At 40.1% G+C, this 17,161-nt stretch overlaps 1 protein-coding gene across 5 annotated transcripts in view; it reads left to right on the forward strand.

The window, feature by feature from the left end:
* gphnb (gephyrin b) overlaps positions 1–17,161 on the forward strand; it is a gene marked incomplete at its 5' end in the record, with an annotated part of 112,089 nt that overhangs the window by 19,890 nt on the left and 75,038 nt on the right. For all 5 annotated transcript variants that reach the window (XM_079255733.1, XM_079255734.1, XM_079255735.1 and 2 more), the window contains one exon: positions 15,957–16,035. In XM_079255733.1, coding sequence (XP_079111859.1) covers positions 15,957–16,035 — 79 coding nt within the window. The remainder of the gene's footprint in view (positions 1–15,956; positions 16,036–17,161) is intronic.

A 17,161-nucleotide genomic window follows, 5' to 3' on the forward strand; every position in this document is an offset into this window, starting at 1 on the left:
ACAGTATGCTGCACCCAATTCTGATCACTTTGGTTGAGTGAGGATAATAAAAAATAATAATCATCTCTACAGACAAAGCAGGTACAAACCTGAAACTGAATAATGATGTTTTCAGTTACATATCTGAAAGGTTTTTACCCTCGAATCTCATAAATTCAGAACAAGTGGAAAGAATTTAGGCAATACTTATTTAGTTTTGGAACTATTTTCAGTCAGCTTCCTGTTCCTTTTTTTTAGGACTTAATCATAACAGCATGTAGTTTTCTGGATTCTTTAAGTTGCAAACAGAATCTAATCTTTGAATTTTTGGCATCTTTGACTACATTTTAAAGTTTCTGGGGGAAAAGTTGGAAGGACTCACTTTGGATGTGACTTAAGAAGCATGCGTGAGTACGCTTTCATGCTGTGACCACATCTTTTCAGCCATTCTGCAAGACATTTCAAACTTTAGCACAAGAAGCAAGTTGGTTTAGTCAGTTATTTCTCCACTTTAATAACAATTGATATCGTGTCACTGAAAAGCCTGATTTAGTTCATTTTGCAACAAGCTACAACTTGTGAAGATGGCGCTTCTGTGGATGAATTACACAGATAAATATGTGAGTACTGTCCCGCAGAATGTGCCAAAATCCTATGCAGCAACACATTTTGGTCATTTTTTACACTTTTACACTGTCAGGGACCTCAGCAGCATGAGTAATATTCACACTGCCATAAAGCCAATAACTGTTGATGTTGTTATGTTGTTTTATCTTTTTTTTTTTTCAATATTGTATTTTTTATTGTGTTACATATTCTTTATTTATCTTAACATGAGATCCATCCATCCATCCATCCATTTTCTTAGCCCCTTACCACAATTAAAGGTTCCAGGTAAACTGGAGCCTATCGCAGCAATCCCTGGGCGTGCGGCAGGTACACCCTACAAGTCATAGCATGAGAGCTGATCTCAATTCTGTTGTATTCTGTTCAATGGCAATAAAGTCCACTCTGATTCTGATTTATACACATCCACAACAGCTTAGCACAACCTCCTCATGCTGGTCACCAGCCTGGTCACGTTTTGCTGTGAGATGGCGTTCCATGTCTCAAGCAGGAGCTCTTGAAGATCAGTAAGCATGGCTGTGTTGGTCACTCTAGCACACGCAATACATCAAGCCAATCCCACAAATGTTAAGCTGGGTGACTCATGGCAGGTCAACCCTCCCCATTTTCAAATCCATGAGTTACTCTGTGACGATCCTGACTCTGTGGGAAAGAGCGTTGTCATCCAGGGGGTGAGTTTGTATTCCAGATTCTGGAGATATGGACACTGGTTTCAGAATCTCATTCCGATATGTCTGTGCCAGTCATGTGCTAGTACTCTGACAGCATTCAAATCTCAAAACAAAGTGACCTCAATGTGAATGTGAACCACCAGGCTTTCCAACAATGTATTAGACAGTACAGCTTGGTATTATTGAAGGGGGGAAATAATCAACCAAACACGGATTGCCATACATTTTGTCCTTAGTTTGTTTTATGTTTCTGGATACAATAAACACTCACAACTTGTATGTTTTGTATATAGTTATTTCTATGCTTTTTAAACACATGTTCTTGTTGTGTACAAAGCTTTTTTTTGTCATGTGACCACACTGGAATTCAACAGTAATTTAGTTTTCTTTAAAGGCAGAGTATGTAAGATTTCAAGGCGATTCTTTCCACCACTAGGTGGCAAACACCAGATCGTGAGCAAAACCACAAAACTGCTACCTCCACAAACGACCACAGGTTGGCAGTAATGAGCAAAACTCACCCGTCACCCCTCCTCCTTGCCAGCTCCAATGAGGGCAGGAATCGCTTGTGAGCTGTAGCTGTATACTCACCCTACTGGTGGAAAAAAAAAGTGCTTTTTTTTTTTTTACTGGTCAGAAAACATTCAAGAAGGGTCTTTGTCATTAATTAAACTTGTAATTTGATAACGCATCAAATATGGACAGACTGGAACCTACATGTTTAAAAAATGATCTAATTATGATTGTAGTTATTTTTTTAGTTAATTTATTTTGAAAATATTGAAAATTTTACATACTCTACCTTTAACTCTAGCCAGGTGTTTTTTTTTTTGCCCCTACCTTAACCAGTTTTCTACTTTAGCAAGTGAAGCTCAGCCTAACTTTTTTTTGTGTGAAACTGCCAAACCCCATCACCCCCATTGCTTTCAATGTAAGTGAATATCTTAGTGTTACATGCAAAATGTCATAAGCAGAAAGGCACTTTCCAAGTCATCTGCAAAAGCTAGCATTAGTGCTAAGAGAGAAAATATGTTTTGCAATGAAGGTGAACTGAATCTTTAATCATTTTGTTAGTCACAGCACGTTAGTGTGCAAAGCGCAGCTTCTATCTGTTTTATATGTACCCTTATATCTGATATTCATCCGCAGTAAGAGCCAAAATGTTGTAATTAGAACCCAGCTGCTACCTTTTTGTGTAGTTTTATTCTGCTTCTTTTACAGTAAATTGTGTAAGTAGTTATTTTTATTTGTTATACCCAAATTTGGCTCCAGTATGTATATAGTACCTCACCAAAGAAATGCTTAAACTGATGCATTTCAGATACAGAACATTATTTGTTCAGAGAAAATGCAGTGGACATTTAGTTTGTATGTATGTGGGTATAAACAGCAGTTGGAAATGCCACAGAGAGCTTGCTTGCCGTGGGCCCTCTGCCATCAAAATGTCATGCTATGTGGAAAAAAAAAAAAGAAGAAAAAACTGCGATACCTCATTGCCCAACAGCTACACTCCCCGCCCAAGCTACATTCCACATGCCCTCACGTGCACACTCTCCTGCCCGGCTGCATGATAATACAATGTTAAGCCACAGACACATTCATCATGCCTATTGTCGTTAGAAACAAGCCTGATTATACCCAGAGCCTGTGATTTATGTTTAATATTTGCAAGGGGTGTGGCAGATCGTCAAGCCCCTCCAATCCATTGATTTCATTGAACAGGAAAAAACATAGAAGGGGAGGGAGAAGGAGGTTTGTTGAGGGGGAAATACGTGTGTGTGAAACTGTGGGGGCATTCCTATGATGACAAATGAGATGAAGGACAATGAAAGTAGAAATAAGGGTGACATAATCAAGAACCCTGTGTTCCATAGTGCTGTAAATTGTCATAGAACTTTTCTATGTGGTTTCATTAGTAAGTGTCTTTTCAATATTTATGGGCTTGTTAATAAAATATCAGAACGTGAGGTCTTTATGAAGAGCCTCGGGCTGTTGGTCGCAGCAGTGTTGGGTTTCTCTGTGATATTTAGATGATGGAGGGAAGTTCAGGTGGATGCTATGCTGAGTGTGAGACGTGACAAGGCTGACTGTGATAAATCTGTGAAAGCAGATGGATTTTTTTTTTTAACATGCACACCATGACAGGGAAGATTAATTCATAACAAGATTAAGTGAAAGTCACATTTTCTTAGTGCAATATTGTAAGTGGGTTTCTAATCTTGATTCCTTCATGCAATCCTTCCTGATTATTTATTTTTTGCGATCAAAGTTAAATGTACAAAAGGCATCACTTTTTTTTTTTTTTTTTTTAAGTAACCCATCTACCTATAGGATCTTGACTTGACTTCTGATCAATCTTTGTCCTTTTTACTGTGATTTTCAAGTGTGGAATTGTGCCTGATTACTAAGGTCATGATTTATTCATAGAGCACTTAATCCTTTTTAGGTCAAACAGAACAGTACCGATCATTGTTTTAAACTTTTATTCTACTGAAGTGCCCTTGATCACTTCCAATTGTCACAGTGGAGTTACCCAAACCAAAATAGCCAGATTGTTTTACTCAGCTCTTTGTAAATATAAATACAATATATCTAAGTGTGTGCATGATCAGTGCTTTTCTAAAACATTTTTATTTTTAATGGCTTAAAGAAATGTAGTTGTGAAATGTCTTTCAGTTAGGTTTATCTTTTTTTGTTTTACTCATAAATACATGGTTTCAGCACAGGACATTGTGATCTAGCAGCATGACAGGTTAAGCCTGTGCTTCAGACTTACTACACTGTATCTTGGGGCAGATACCTAAATAATATGCACACACAAAATAAACTGTTTTCTATTACGTTTTTTTTCTCTGTATTTATGATAGACTATGTTGGGAAAAGTCCACCGCCCATGCACTTTTTCCCTGTGTACTCGTGTTTTTAGAATAATTCAACCCTCGCATCATAGACGTCAGAAAATGATTGGAAAGTTAAGTAATTTAGCATAAAACAGACAAATTCACTCCCTACCATGGTATTTTCAAACCTTTGTTTTATACAAAGTAAAATTGATGTAATCTCCAAAGTGTGTGGACATCATTACTAAGCTACCCTTTGCTTCCACAAATCTGAGATACTATTATTTTTATTATATAATAATACAGTATATAAGCTGTACAATGTGAACGCTGCAACTTTTGCATCAAATGTAAGTCTGGTGGTGGCCAAACGTTGTCTGTGGCAAAGAACTGCACCATCTTTCTTTGTCACTTTGCCTGTTTCCTGCTGCTTTACTGTTTTGTCCTTTGTGAGAATGGCTCGGTAGGAAAGCCAATGCTCGCGTTCGAAGAGCTGCCATGGTTATCATTCCTGTACTCATCACCAGCTTCCATTTGACTCTGTTACTCTGTTACGTTTCCTAAAGCTGCTTCTTCTTCACTTGTTGGGTCTACAGACTACACACTGTGATGATTTACTTTTCCATTCCGAAGTGGTGTTACAGTTACCAAAGTATCTTAGCTATATGTATCACCTGCAGAGTACCTTGGTATTCTTTATACAATGTCAAAAGTCGTACCTTTCTACTTACATTTTAGGGTAGTGAAATTAAGCTTAAATTAACAAAGTAGTTCTTTATGTGGTATCAATACACTGTTCCTGAGACAATATTTACAGCAGTAAGACTTACCATATGTTTGATTGAGATGAGAAAACTCTTGCTGCATTTCAGTGTGAGTCTCGAAGTTGAAGCTCTTGTTTTGAACCCATCCACCACCTCAGCCTACGTCCTAATTAGCATACTTGTTTGTTGATAACGCAGATGTTCGTGCTTGATCTGAAATGTAAAGTAAATATCCTGAAAATGAAAAAGATCATTAGTAGATGTTCCATATATTTATGCGTACAGCTTGTACTTAATTCTGGTTTCAGCAAATGTACAAAAAAACAGAATTTCCTGATGGCTCATTTGTGTTTTGTTTCCATTTTTAGCTTTGTATGCTATAAATTTCATATGAAAAAAATGAGCCTATGCACACATTGTCAGGATGCTCCATATGATCCACAAGCTTTAGCAACAGCTGGTTGCTAGGATGGGCTGTTGCGGCTGTCATTCCAACATTTTATTATAACTGATTAATCATCTTCTCTATACTAGTCAGTTTTAATTTGGCTTAAAAAAAAACAAAATGTCCCTGGGGTGTTTGAATGTAAAAGAAAAATAGGGAAAGAAAAAAAAAAGATGTGATTTTTCAATGATTCTGACTAAAGTTGTCAAAAAATGCTCAGAAAAGACACCTCAAGAATAATGAGTAGCAGCAAATCTCCACTTAATGTACCACTGAACTGGAGCAGAGAGAAGAGTCGAATGACAAGATTAAAATGCTTCTATCAAATGATGGAAAACAACATGGAACCGTGAAAGTTGTTAGTTTCAACCAGTTATCATATTTGAGATCTAGTTCAGGCAACAATCATGACAAGTGTGTATTTATACATGTTTGTCTATCTTTACAGCAATTACACCTTTATATAATGATTTTGACTTTCATTTTCTCCTTATATGGACACAGCAGAAAATAATCCGGTTTGATGCCCAAGACAAACTTTACCATCAGTTTCATCCCCTCTGTTTTTTTTTCTCCTTCCTTTTCCTCCTACCTGCATCCCCCTTTTTGTTGTGCACATCCCCTGCCGGGCATTTCCCCATTTTCTCATTTTACCTTGCTCCCTTTCATACCCTGCTCTTTTCCTCCCCTCCCTCTTTGCTTGTCGAGTATTCCCAATGCTGCTCCTCTCTCGCTTCTTCTCTGTATTCCCCCTCTTTTCATCCAGTGTGAATTGCTCTCTTAATCCTGTCAGGGTTTGGCTCCAGTTCGTTCTCCCTCAACTCTGCACGCCCTTCTTGCCACCTCTCCTCCTCCAGCTTTACTTGGCTGGGATGGAGCTGCCTCCTCTCCAGGGAAACAGAGATGGGGGAGAGCTGCACTAGCTGAGGCCAGGAATGCCTCCTGCCTGCATGACTGCCTGGGACACAGCTGTGAAAAACAGAGCCGTCTTTCCCTCTGTCTTTTTTTTTCCCTGCACATCTGGTGCGTGGGGGGGGGGGGGGGGGGGGGGGGGGGGGGGGGACTGGGCCATGCTGGGCTGTGTTGTTCTGTCCTTGGCTCACCATGGTTTCCAGATTTTGGCCCAGCTATTTTAAAGTATGGTTGGGAATTAAGATGCAAAATCATCCCACTGCTGTGCCCCCACAAACGAGCTGGATTCCGTTGGTATAATAGCGATGGTTATTAAGCTGATGGAGTAATTATTAGCTGCGTTATTAGCATGGATCCAGCGCATTTTTTTGGATGGCTTCCCATCGCATTGTTCTTCATTGACTTGCTTGGCAGGAGCAGGTGGAGTGTTGCACTTCTTGCATTATGTAACTCCACCCCAATTTAGATCCGACTTCAAATAAATGAAAATCAAGCCGCTGGTTGGCTCCTTTCCCCGCGGATATAAATAGCATTTTCTAATCTTATCTAGAACCAGTGTTGTAAAGAGGGGAGGCTTTGAAATGCAGCCCGACGATTAGGATCCCATTGTTCCGCTCCACACCCCCTCCATTCTCCCGGCTGCTTACAGTAAGCCTGAGGATCAATGTGCATGTGCCTTAGCGTGTACTCCTGCAAATGTGCATGCACCACAGTGTGGCTGAGACAGTGGCTCATGGTAAGATACCATGTGCATGTGCGTTGTGTCATGGATTTGAGAGTTTGTGAGCAATTGGTTTTTGTGTATGTGTGTGTGTGTGTGTGTGTGTGTGTGTGTGTGTGTGTGTGTGTGTGTGTGTGTGTGTGTGTGTGTGTGTGTGTGTGTGTGTGTGAATGTTGCTGCTGGGTGTGTCTTTGATGATGGATGTTGTGCCTCCGCTGCTTACCCCACTGCTCCTCTCAGAATTAACAAGGTTGCTAAGATACAGTGGTCTTATATTAGATTAGGTTATCTGCTGTTATTGCTGTTACTATATTTTACCCAGCGCCGTGAAGCCTTTATTAATTTGGAAATTTACCCTGCCATGGAATGAAGATGCTGATATTTGTGCACCAATGCTTCTCTCCTCTCCTTTCCTCTCCTCCTCTGGCTAAGAAGAGGGGGTTGTAGTACTGAAAGCCCCCTAGTCAGATGTCTACCCCACCCCATTACAATCTGGAGGCGGATCCAAACCTTTATTCATCATTAAGCCCATTTAATCCAAGCCCGGGGCCCAGTTTTTGTTTTTTTTATTTTCATTTAACACAGAACAAGCCAGTAAAATAGAGGACTGGAGGTAGTGATATCACTTTGGTTGAGACTTATTGGTGGCTAAAGGTGTTGTCCCTCCCACTGGTAGATGTCAGCCCAATCCAGCGTTTGACCTCCACGGCTGCTTCTCTGGCTGCTGTTGGCTGAAAAAGAACAACAGACAAAAGAGGTGCCAAGTGGGCTGCTGAGAGCTAATGCTCAGTTAGCCTTCGACTGGTAGATCTCCTGCTCAGGTAAAGTTGTACTGAGCAACTTTTAGATAAAATTCAAGTCAGGATTTCATTCAGAATTTAATCCTAGCAAGCAATGGATGACTGTAGTATTCAGACTCCCCTTTCAGAACCTTATATATATGCAAACAAGTCAAGACAACTAGATTTCTGGCTTCCCTTTCAGAGCAGCAGTTATGGTGTCATATTGACAGATAGACAATATCATCATAGACTGTCTTTTGGCAGCTTAAGGTACTCGGCCTTACACGACAATTTGTGGCACAAGTTGGGTCCAATTGCTGATCCATAGCGAGGATTCCAACATGTCTATGTTTGAGAGGAATGGTGTGCTTGTGCACCTGGAAAGAGTGTTTGGCACTTTCCATGTTTATTATGTGAGATTTTTCTTTTTCTTTTTCTGCGAATGTGCACAGAGACGTAGCGTGAATGTGAGCATTGCGTGAGTGTGAGTGTACGAGTGTGTGTGTGTGAAGACTTGCTATAAGGGAAAACCCCATTAGTGTGGGATCCCAGGGAGATAATGAGTGCTGACTGCTTTATGTCCTGGAAATGATTGAGTGGAACATAGTAGCAGTTTATGAATCCCCTCTGCCAGTGGCTGACAGACTGACAGCACACAGTCTGCTAGCCAGCAAAGCCACTGTATTACAGATGCCTCCTGGCTGTAACCTCAAGTATTTGTATCCGAAAACACACCTTGACTCCATGTGGGCTCAATATTAATCACAGAGAGATCACAGCTAAAATAACTGAGGCATTGGACAAAATTTAATAGTCCTGTTCCCAGAAAAACTATAGAAGGCACCTACCTCCCTTGTTTTTATAAATATTGTTATATTTGCAGTATGTGTTGTGCAAAAATCCTGTGTTGTTTTAGCTCTTTATCGAAGATCCATCTCTATCTGCTCTGTTTGCTTTTATACACATGACAGTCTGAAAATGTGATCCAGCTTCTTTAAGACGAGAACACTCACATTCACATAGGAAGAGGGATTTTTGTGATGCTTCCCATGCATTTACAGCAACAATCTTCTTGTTTTTCTTCTTGAACATTCTGTTTTGTTCTTTCTTTAGCAAACAGAAAACAGTCTGATCAAGCTCAGTAAGATTCAGAAGCTAAGAACACACTTGATTGCCCACAAGAAGATCCAGTGGTTCTTTTGCAGTACGTTTTAAGCCATGCGTATTTTGTAGTGTGAAGCGCTCTCTAGACAGCTTTACTGCATTTGGTTCAATCTAAGCACGCAGCATATATTTGCACACTTCATAATTCATTTGACTATTTTGTTCCTCTGTAATATTATCATAAAGAGCACTCGGAGAGCACATCTTTCACCAAGGCCGATGCTGTACTTAACAGTTTTTATGAAAGTGACGCTGAACGGCATTAAAATTTATTGGGTTTGTCCTTTTTTTTTTTTTTATTTCTGTGGCCCAACTCTCCGCCCAGTTCCATGAAATTCAGCTTACTAATGTTTGCATAATCTTGCTAACAAACGGAAAAAAAAAAAAAAACATGCCAGCTGCCATCTGTTGTACAAATTATGTATGTTTTTGGATTATGACATGTACAAAGCCTTCTCTATGTTTTTAATCTTGTTCTGGTGCAGGCTGATCTTAGTTGCATCTGCCTAAATGCTTATCCACATGTCATCTGTATTTATTAAAGAACATTTTTGCCAGAGTTGAATCTGGTCTTTCTGATCTTGACATGAATTGTTTGGACATTATGGTGTGTATGTTAGCTGTCGTTATGCTCTTGCTATATTTTTCCACTCTCTCTCTTTGTTCTTTATCAACCAGTTTTTCATGTTCCTCTATAATGGCTCTTTTCCTATTCTGATCAGTTTTCTTCTCTTTGCCCTGTGATATGTTCTCCTGTGTCCTGATCTCTTCTGCACCGCCATGGCTTAGCATTTAACCCTTTAAGAGTGTGCATGAGCTTGTGTTTGGGTGTGCTCCTCGAGATCCCATGTGAGAGTGGTATTGCCCTGCTTAATGCTTCTAAAGCGCAGGCCTCCTGCTCTCCTCCCACTGCTGTAGCCTGGGGACATCCAGGCTTCTGAACTCACACACACACACACTCACAGGTGGAGCCAAACATACAATGATAAGACTGACTACAGATGTATGTCCTAGAAAACAGATAGCACAACCACATGAGAGATTGTAAACATACAATACGTCATGCATGTTAAACAAGCCCTGAGAAAATCATGGGTTTTAACCGGTTCCAATCATTTTTATTCACCGGTATTATATTTCTTTCAGAATAAATGTAGATATTTTACAGTGAGTAGTGATGTAACATTATTCCCCAGTTAAGAACGGAGTTGAGTTGCTATAGAGTCTTCATCTACAAGAATAAGAATAAAAGAAAGCACTCGCGCTATGCAAAAACCATTCCCTGTAAACAAATTTGGGGCAAATTGAAGAACATGACGATGATGAAGAAGAGGCACTGGCTTGAAATTTCATTCGCAGCTCTTTAGCACAGTTTTAGTATTCTGATAGTCAAGCGTATGAGCCTGTCTTGACTCTGACAGAAGCTTGACCAAAGCTGTCTGTCTCCAAGCAGGTGTCCACCCATGTAGAAGAATCGACATTTAGCTTGCTGGCTACAGTGTGTAGCATGGGGAATAGCACCCTCTGGGGTGGGGCAGGGGTCACTGCATTGCGTCTCTGCTTTCAGCATGACCTGGAAAGCGATCCGGTAGGAATCCGGAGCTTTTTTGGGTTGGAGATAAAAACCGAGGAGTGCATCACAGATGATGCAGTGCACATCGGTTTTAGCTGCAGCTACACCTGGAGAAAGGTGCATGGGCGGAGCTAGAGATGTGGGAGGGCACCCTGTCATAAATCCTCATGCACCTTTTTCCCCGCCTCCTCCATCCTTCCCCCCTCCCTCTTCTCTTCCCTGTCTTCAGCTTCTGCACAGGATCACATTAATATTCCTTTGAAGCCTGTTTCAACTGCAGCCAGATCTCCTTGCCCCCCCCACTCTCACTTCTTCTTTCCATCTTTTTGTCCCCCCCCCCCCCCCTCTTGCTCTCCTTTTGTTTTCCCAGCTATTGTTTTCTGGAAGGGATTGCTTTGCAGCAGGGAGGGGCACTTTTATTACCTTCGGTGAGGAGTTCCCCTTGTTGCTCTTACACCCATGCATGCACACACACACACACACACACACACACATTCACATGAGAGGTGGTGATACCAAAGCCTTTGACAGACCGTGTTGATTGGTTCAGAATGGTTGCTGCTTCTTGTAGGAGAGTGGAACGGCTATTTTTAGATCAAGGGGTAGCTGAGTGAGAAAGACTGAGGAAGACTGTGTGTGTGCGTGTGTGTGTGTGTGTGTGTGTGCGTGCGTGTGTGTTTGTAAGGAATACTGCAGACTTGAAAGAAGTTTCCTCCTCACAGATATGTGCACACAAACACATTTAAGCGCATGCACTTATGCAGCAGTGCCCCTCTAAAGCCAGGGTGTATTCCATGTGCTTGCACCCCTTTTTATCTCTTTCCTTCAACCCCTGTTTATTGCTTGCCTCCTCACCCCACCCAACCCCCACACCCCCCACTCCTTTCCAGCAGTCTTACTGTCTCTCTTGTTTCTTCCTCTCTTTCTGAGTTGGCTCAGTGTGCAAATGTCAGCACTTTCCTATTTATTTTCCAGAGCCCAGAGCAACGTCCTGCACCGTCTGTTTACCTCCGTCTCCACAACACCGCCCCATCGGCACTGCTCCTCTCCCCATCACCCTCCCCCCTCTTTCTCACTTTAAAAAAAATGTTCCTCCTTTACATCTTCCTCCATCTTACATTCTGTCATCTTCCCATCAGTCTCTTATTGTCACACACACACACACATACGTACACACATCTTGTCATCTTTTCCAATCTGACTGTGTGCCGTCTCTCCCAGCCCACTTCCAGACTTGCTTCACCCGTCCACACACCCTATCTCTTCATCCGTCTCCTCGTTCATGGATCATGGCACTTCCCTTCAGTAACATTATGAGATTTTCAGATCAAGTTTGCTTTTTATTTTATGTGGGAGGTGGCTCTGATCAACTACATGACCGCCTACTTTAGCTTGTTTTCCTCTATTTTTAGGACACAAGGATGCCCACACATGTTTGGTCTCAAAATTTGCAGTTCCACAATGAATATTCTCCCCATATATCTCCCTCTTTCTCTGCGTCTTTAACTGTGCCACTCTTCAAGTCTGTGATCACCATGATGACTCATGTGGCTTCCACCTGCTCTGCAGTTAATGGGCAGCTGTGGTTTGGTAAGAAATGCCCAGAGACAGTAAAGGTGTGGCGTGACGTGGACTTGGTGAGGACAAAAAGTGTTCCCAGTGATGATGGGGTTGATGGAGGTTGACCCTATTTATCACTTTCCTCTCTTAAAACTTTAATATGTTTTGCTGTCATCACTATTTATGCATATTTAATTAGTTAACGCCTAAATATTTTGGAGAACTTCACCATGACAAATAACAAAGTAAATATCAGAAGGACTTTTGTGATGGCAACCAGCTCTGTGGTGCAGATTTATTTTCTTTGTACTCTGAGCCATAAATGTTCACTTTAATAACTTGGGCACATATCAAACTTTCCAGCACTGATTTCAGCAGCAATCTGACGTTTTTGACAAAAGGGGTTTGTTTAATTATCATTTATGATCTGATTGGGGAAATATGTTATTTCTAAAGACTTTCTGGGTTATGAGAGTAACGGTGTGTTCAGACCAAACACGTTTTGAGCGTCAAGAGCGGCAGGTTTCCATGTAAAGTCTATGTGGAGGCGCAGCAAGGGGGCGTCGAGCTTTCTCGCGTCGCTTTTTGAGCGTTTTGAGCATCGGCGTTCGGCGCGGAACGCACGTCAAAAGCCAAAAGCGGGGCATCAACCAATCAGAGCGATCAGCTCGCAGCTCCTGGAGGATTTCTGTGGTGAACCCAGACACGGGGCTGAGATGCCCTCCGACAGTGTTCCTCATCGCTTGCGGCTCACTTGCAGCTCGGGAAGCAGCCGCTGGCTTTCTGAAAATGCTACTTAAACAAGTCGTAATGATCCTCAACGGTGCAGTTCTCTCCACAAACAAGAGCTGCAGACTGTTTGCAGAAACTTTGCTGTCGTAACGACTTGACCCTGTTAAGAGTTGCCAGTTTTGGCTGATTTCTGCTGCACCGAACTCCACCAAAGAGCTGCTCGGTCGGTAGCTCCGTATATATAATGAAAAAGAAACACCCACATTCTGGAGGCATTATTGTATTTTCACCATATACTGTTGCATAAGAATGCCATTACTCTGTGCAATATTTAGGATAACCATTCCTTGCTAAAAAGCTTAATGTTACTGATTTGGCAGGAGCGTCAGGAGCGTTTTGGGCGTTGGACACAAAAGTGACAGTTTAGTGACCAACGTTCAGCGTTTTGAGCTTTTTTGACGCTCAAAACACGTTTGGTCTGAACACACCGTAAAGCATTTTACAGAAACTGAAACCCAAAACACCATTTAAGAAGAACTTAATTATAATAAGAAATTTGAAGTTGCATTAATCCTGTGTCCTGATTTCTACATTTGTTTTGGTTGAATAATGGCTCATTAGTAAATATAGAAATTAAAATCTTGTAAAATTTTGTCACAAAAAATGCAATGTATTTACTTTGAAGTTATCATCCTAGTTTTTTAGAGGTCTGGGGTCTACATGGCCTGGTTCTGGGTTTCCTGGCGATCCTGGTTTCACACTGCACATAAATATTCCTTGCAGGGCTTTCTCTTGTTTGAAGACGCCTAATGTGCACCAATGGGTGCTTCGGTTAAAACTAAAATACTTCAGTTTGAAAAAACCTTGTGTGTTTGAACATTTCATAATTAGATGTCACAGTTGCTTATGGAGAGTAAAGAAAATTAGGCTCAGTTGTACGTAGACTATGACTACTAACAGGATACTAACAGGATTACACACAAAGGCATATGGAAAACCAGGTTTCTCACGTTTAAACACCAAATCGGAAACATGATCAGAACCTGGATGAGACTGAAAATGACTACATTAATAAATATTGTAACACACTGAATTTAGGTAATCAGCCAGGAATGTTTAATAAGATATAAATGTATTAAAAATTTCCACGCTGTGCTCTTGTAGTGCCCCCCTCCACCCCATTTCAACCATTGTAACCATGACAGAGTTTAAGGTGAGGGTTATGTGATGATGAAATATTATTTATTGAACTGAGTTGGCATGAGAATTAAGGGGTTTTTTGGATGAAAAAGGAAGTATTTATGAAAAAGCGTGGTTAACCTGTTGGATAGTGCATGTATTCATGCAGGGCTGTGTCAGCTAATGACCTTTGTACTCTTTCTACAGCAGGAACCAGGCGATCTTATTTTCATCTCGTTTCTGATGATACTGCGATATTCTGCCTGCTATGTCTATATTATCAATTACTTTTATAGCCACATGGATCCTGTATTAACTCTTTCAGGGCTGTGGGGGGCTCATGCAATGGCAGCATGTGTGGTCTTTCTTCTTATTTTGGGGTATCGTGCAATGTACTTACGATTTCTGCTTGGTGGTTAGATAGTTGTACATAGATTACAATGGTTTGTTGTTGTGTTGTGTGGTGCATCGATACTGAGAAAACTGCCATCAATGCACAGAACTGTGGGAGAATTTGCCATTTTGCGTGTACCCGTAGCCTTTTGGCATTGGTTCAACAGATGCGTGTCTTTTTAATTCCATCTTTCTCCAAATTTTACACAAGTATTTAATCTTACAATTCTTTTCCATGAGTTGTATACTCAGCTGCAGCAGCAGGTTCATGATCAGCGCACAAAAAGGAAATTAATCAGTAGCTTTTCATCCTGTTTCCATCTTTATGCAGTGCAGGGAGTTAGTTATCACAGAGACCAGTGAGTATCTACAGAAACTTTTTCAGGTAATGTGGTTTGGGCTGACCAAGGTTTGGATGTAAAGTACATGTGCAGATGTAAAGATGGATTTACATGTCAGCTAGATGAACAGGAGGATCAGGGAACAGGTGGTACACCTGAGAATTTATGTAGAAAGAGTTTCTGACGACAGGTGCAATAAGTAGGCCTAAGTGATTTTAAATGCCGCATTACAGATGTAGATGATTCTCCCGTGTGCAGATAAGAACTTCACTTTCCTCCACCAGATTCTGATCTTTGGTGTTTACTGATTATGAGTCCAACATTCAGCATCACTCTTTTCCAGCGTTTTACCGTAGATCAGTAGATCAGATCCAGAAAAGTTTTTTTTCTTTAAAACATCTTTATTGGTTTTTTTTTAATCATTGTAATAAATATACTTCCTCAATTTTTTTTATTGCTTTCATATTTTTACTGCTCCTTGTGCTTTATAATAATCAATATAATAATATATACTATTTAATATAATATACAATACACAATATACAATATAATATATAATATAATAATGAATGTGGTATATTTAGATATCTCTCGATTCCCTTTTATTGTCTAAAATATATTCTTTTATCAAAATGATTTCACCAAAAAATACAGCTAATTTATCCTATTTTTAAAAGAAAATATCAGGAAAGTAAATGTTTAATTAACATATATTTTCAGTATGACAGTATGGATACATCTAAGTGCATTTTGTTTAGTTTTTTGTTTTCTGGGTGTTTTTTTAAGTCTCTCAAGTTTTAATCCATCCATTTTCAAATGACTGTGTGAACATTCAGTGAAAATTGATGACCAGTGTAGGAACATAGACCAAACACCAGGTAAATAGTGACATCTGAGACAAAAACCAGTGCTTTCACATCTAAATCTTCCTTCATTGTTTAGCAGATTGTGATGTTAGTTAGCAATAATTTGTATTTCCGCGTCATAATAACTCTCCACCTTTCTTTCGAGCTTATCCTGGAAAGAACCTTATATTTCGGCATGCGTTAGATATGTTTTTAAATACAGATTATTATACCGCATGCCCCCAAAATGGCAGCGAAAACTGCAGTAACATTACACACACATTCTCTATTGTTAAGGGAGTTTTAGTAACAGCACTTCAGTCTCTAGGTGGATATAAAACTGAATTCCATTGTATCGCGTCATTAAGCTGATCACTTTATCAAATGATTTTATGTACTAACTTTTTCTTCTCTCCCTGGCTATCCAGTGAGTGACAGCTGTTTCCGGAACCTTGCAGAGGACCGCAGTGGCATCAACCTCAAAGATCTCGTCCACGATCCCTCCTTGTGAGTGTTGGTCTTTTTCATACAATCCATCCAACAGAAACAACAGAAACATTATGCATACATTCCTTTAATTCAGCTTCAACTTCTTCTAAGTCAAGCTAACACATAAACAAAAGATTCTCAGACCCTCTGTATTTCTGCATCTCTGTGTTCAGAGATTAACTAAGGACCTAAAAATATCTCTTCAACACAGCATGTTGGGATTTGGTGTTGCCTTGTGAAGAGAAATTCCCAGTCTACATGGCAGAATTATTAGAGCCGCAGCATTCTACTTATTTAAGGTTGACTCTTTGTAGCTTAAAGGATAGAAGAAGATTTAAAAAAATTAAAAATCTTGTCCAATACAGAGGACCATTCCTATTTATATAGAGGTGGTCTTCTGTATAGAGGTATGCCTATGTATAGGAGTATCCCAATACACCATCATTTAAAACCAGTAGCTTGTAAAAGTATTCACACTTGACACTGTCTTCTTTTAAATGTTCTTTTCTTTCTCTTTATGTTTATAACTTCACATAATATCCACATTGAAGAGGGGTGTGTGCTTATGTATTGACCCTTATTGTTATGCAACCCATGATGATATTTGGTGCTATTGGCTATATTTGATTTAAGCACACTAAGGTCTACCTCTTGCATGATTTCTGTATAAATAGAAGGCCATAAGATCTATTAGAACAAAATAGTAAGAATATGGCACCAACATAAATTTTGAGGCCTGTCCAAATGTAACCATGAAAGATTTTAAAAGCTCCATGAAGAGACTGGTGAATCTGTCCATAAGACCTCTATAAGCCGTTCGCTTAAAGCTCAGCTTTAGAGCAGAGGGGACAGAAAAAAAAACATTTCTTGCAGTTTGTCAAAGAGGTATATGAGAGACTCCCATAGCTACCGAAGAAAGTGCTCTAGCAAAATTAAGTTTTAAATTGATCTTTTTTTTTAAGTGATCGAGGAAAATGTTATGTAAACCCAAAAATGTCTTTCTGACCCCGAACCTTACAGTGGAGCAGGTGTTAACATCATGCTGTGGAGATTTTTTTCATCAGCAGAGACTGGGAAATGGTCTGAATTGGAGGATTAATGAATGGTGCTACATAAATTCAGGAGGAAAAGCGATTTCAGACTT

Source organism: Telmatherina bonti (genome assembly GCF_933228915.1).
Source record: "Telmatherina bonti genome assembly, chromosome: 16".
Taxonomy (NCBI): Eukaryota; Metazoa; Chordata; class Actinopteri; order Atheriniformes; family Telmatherinidae; genus Telmatherina; species Telmatherina bonti.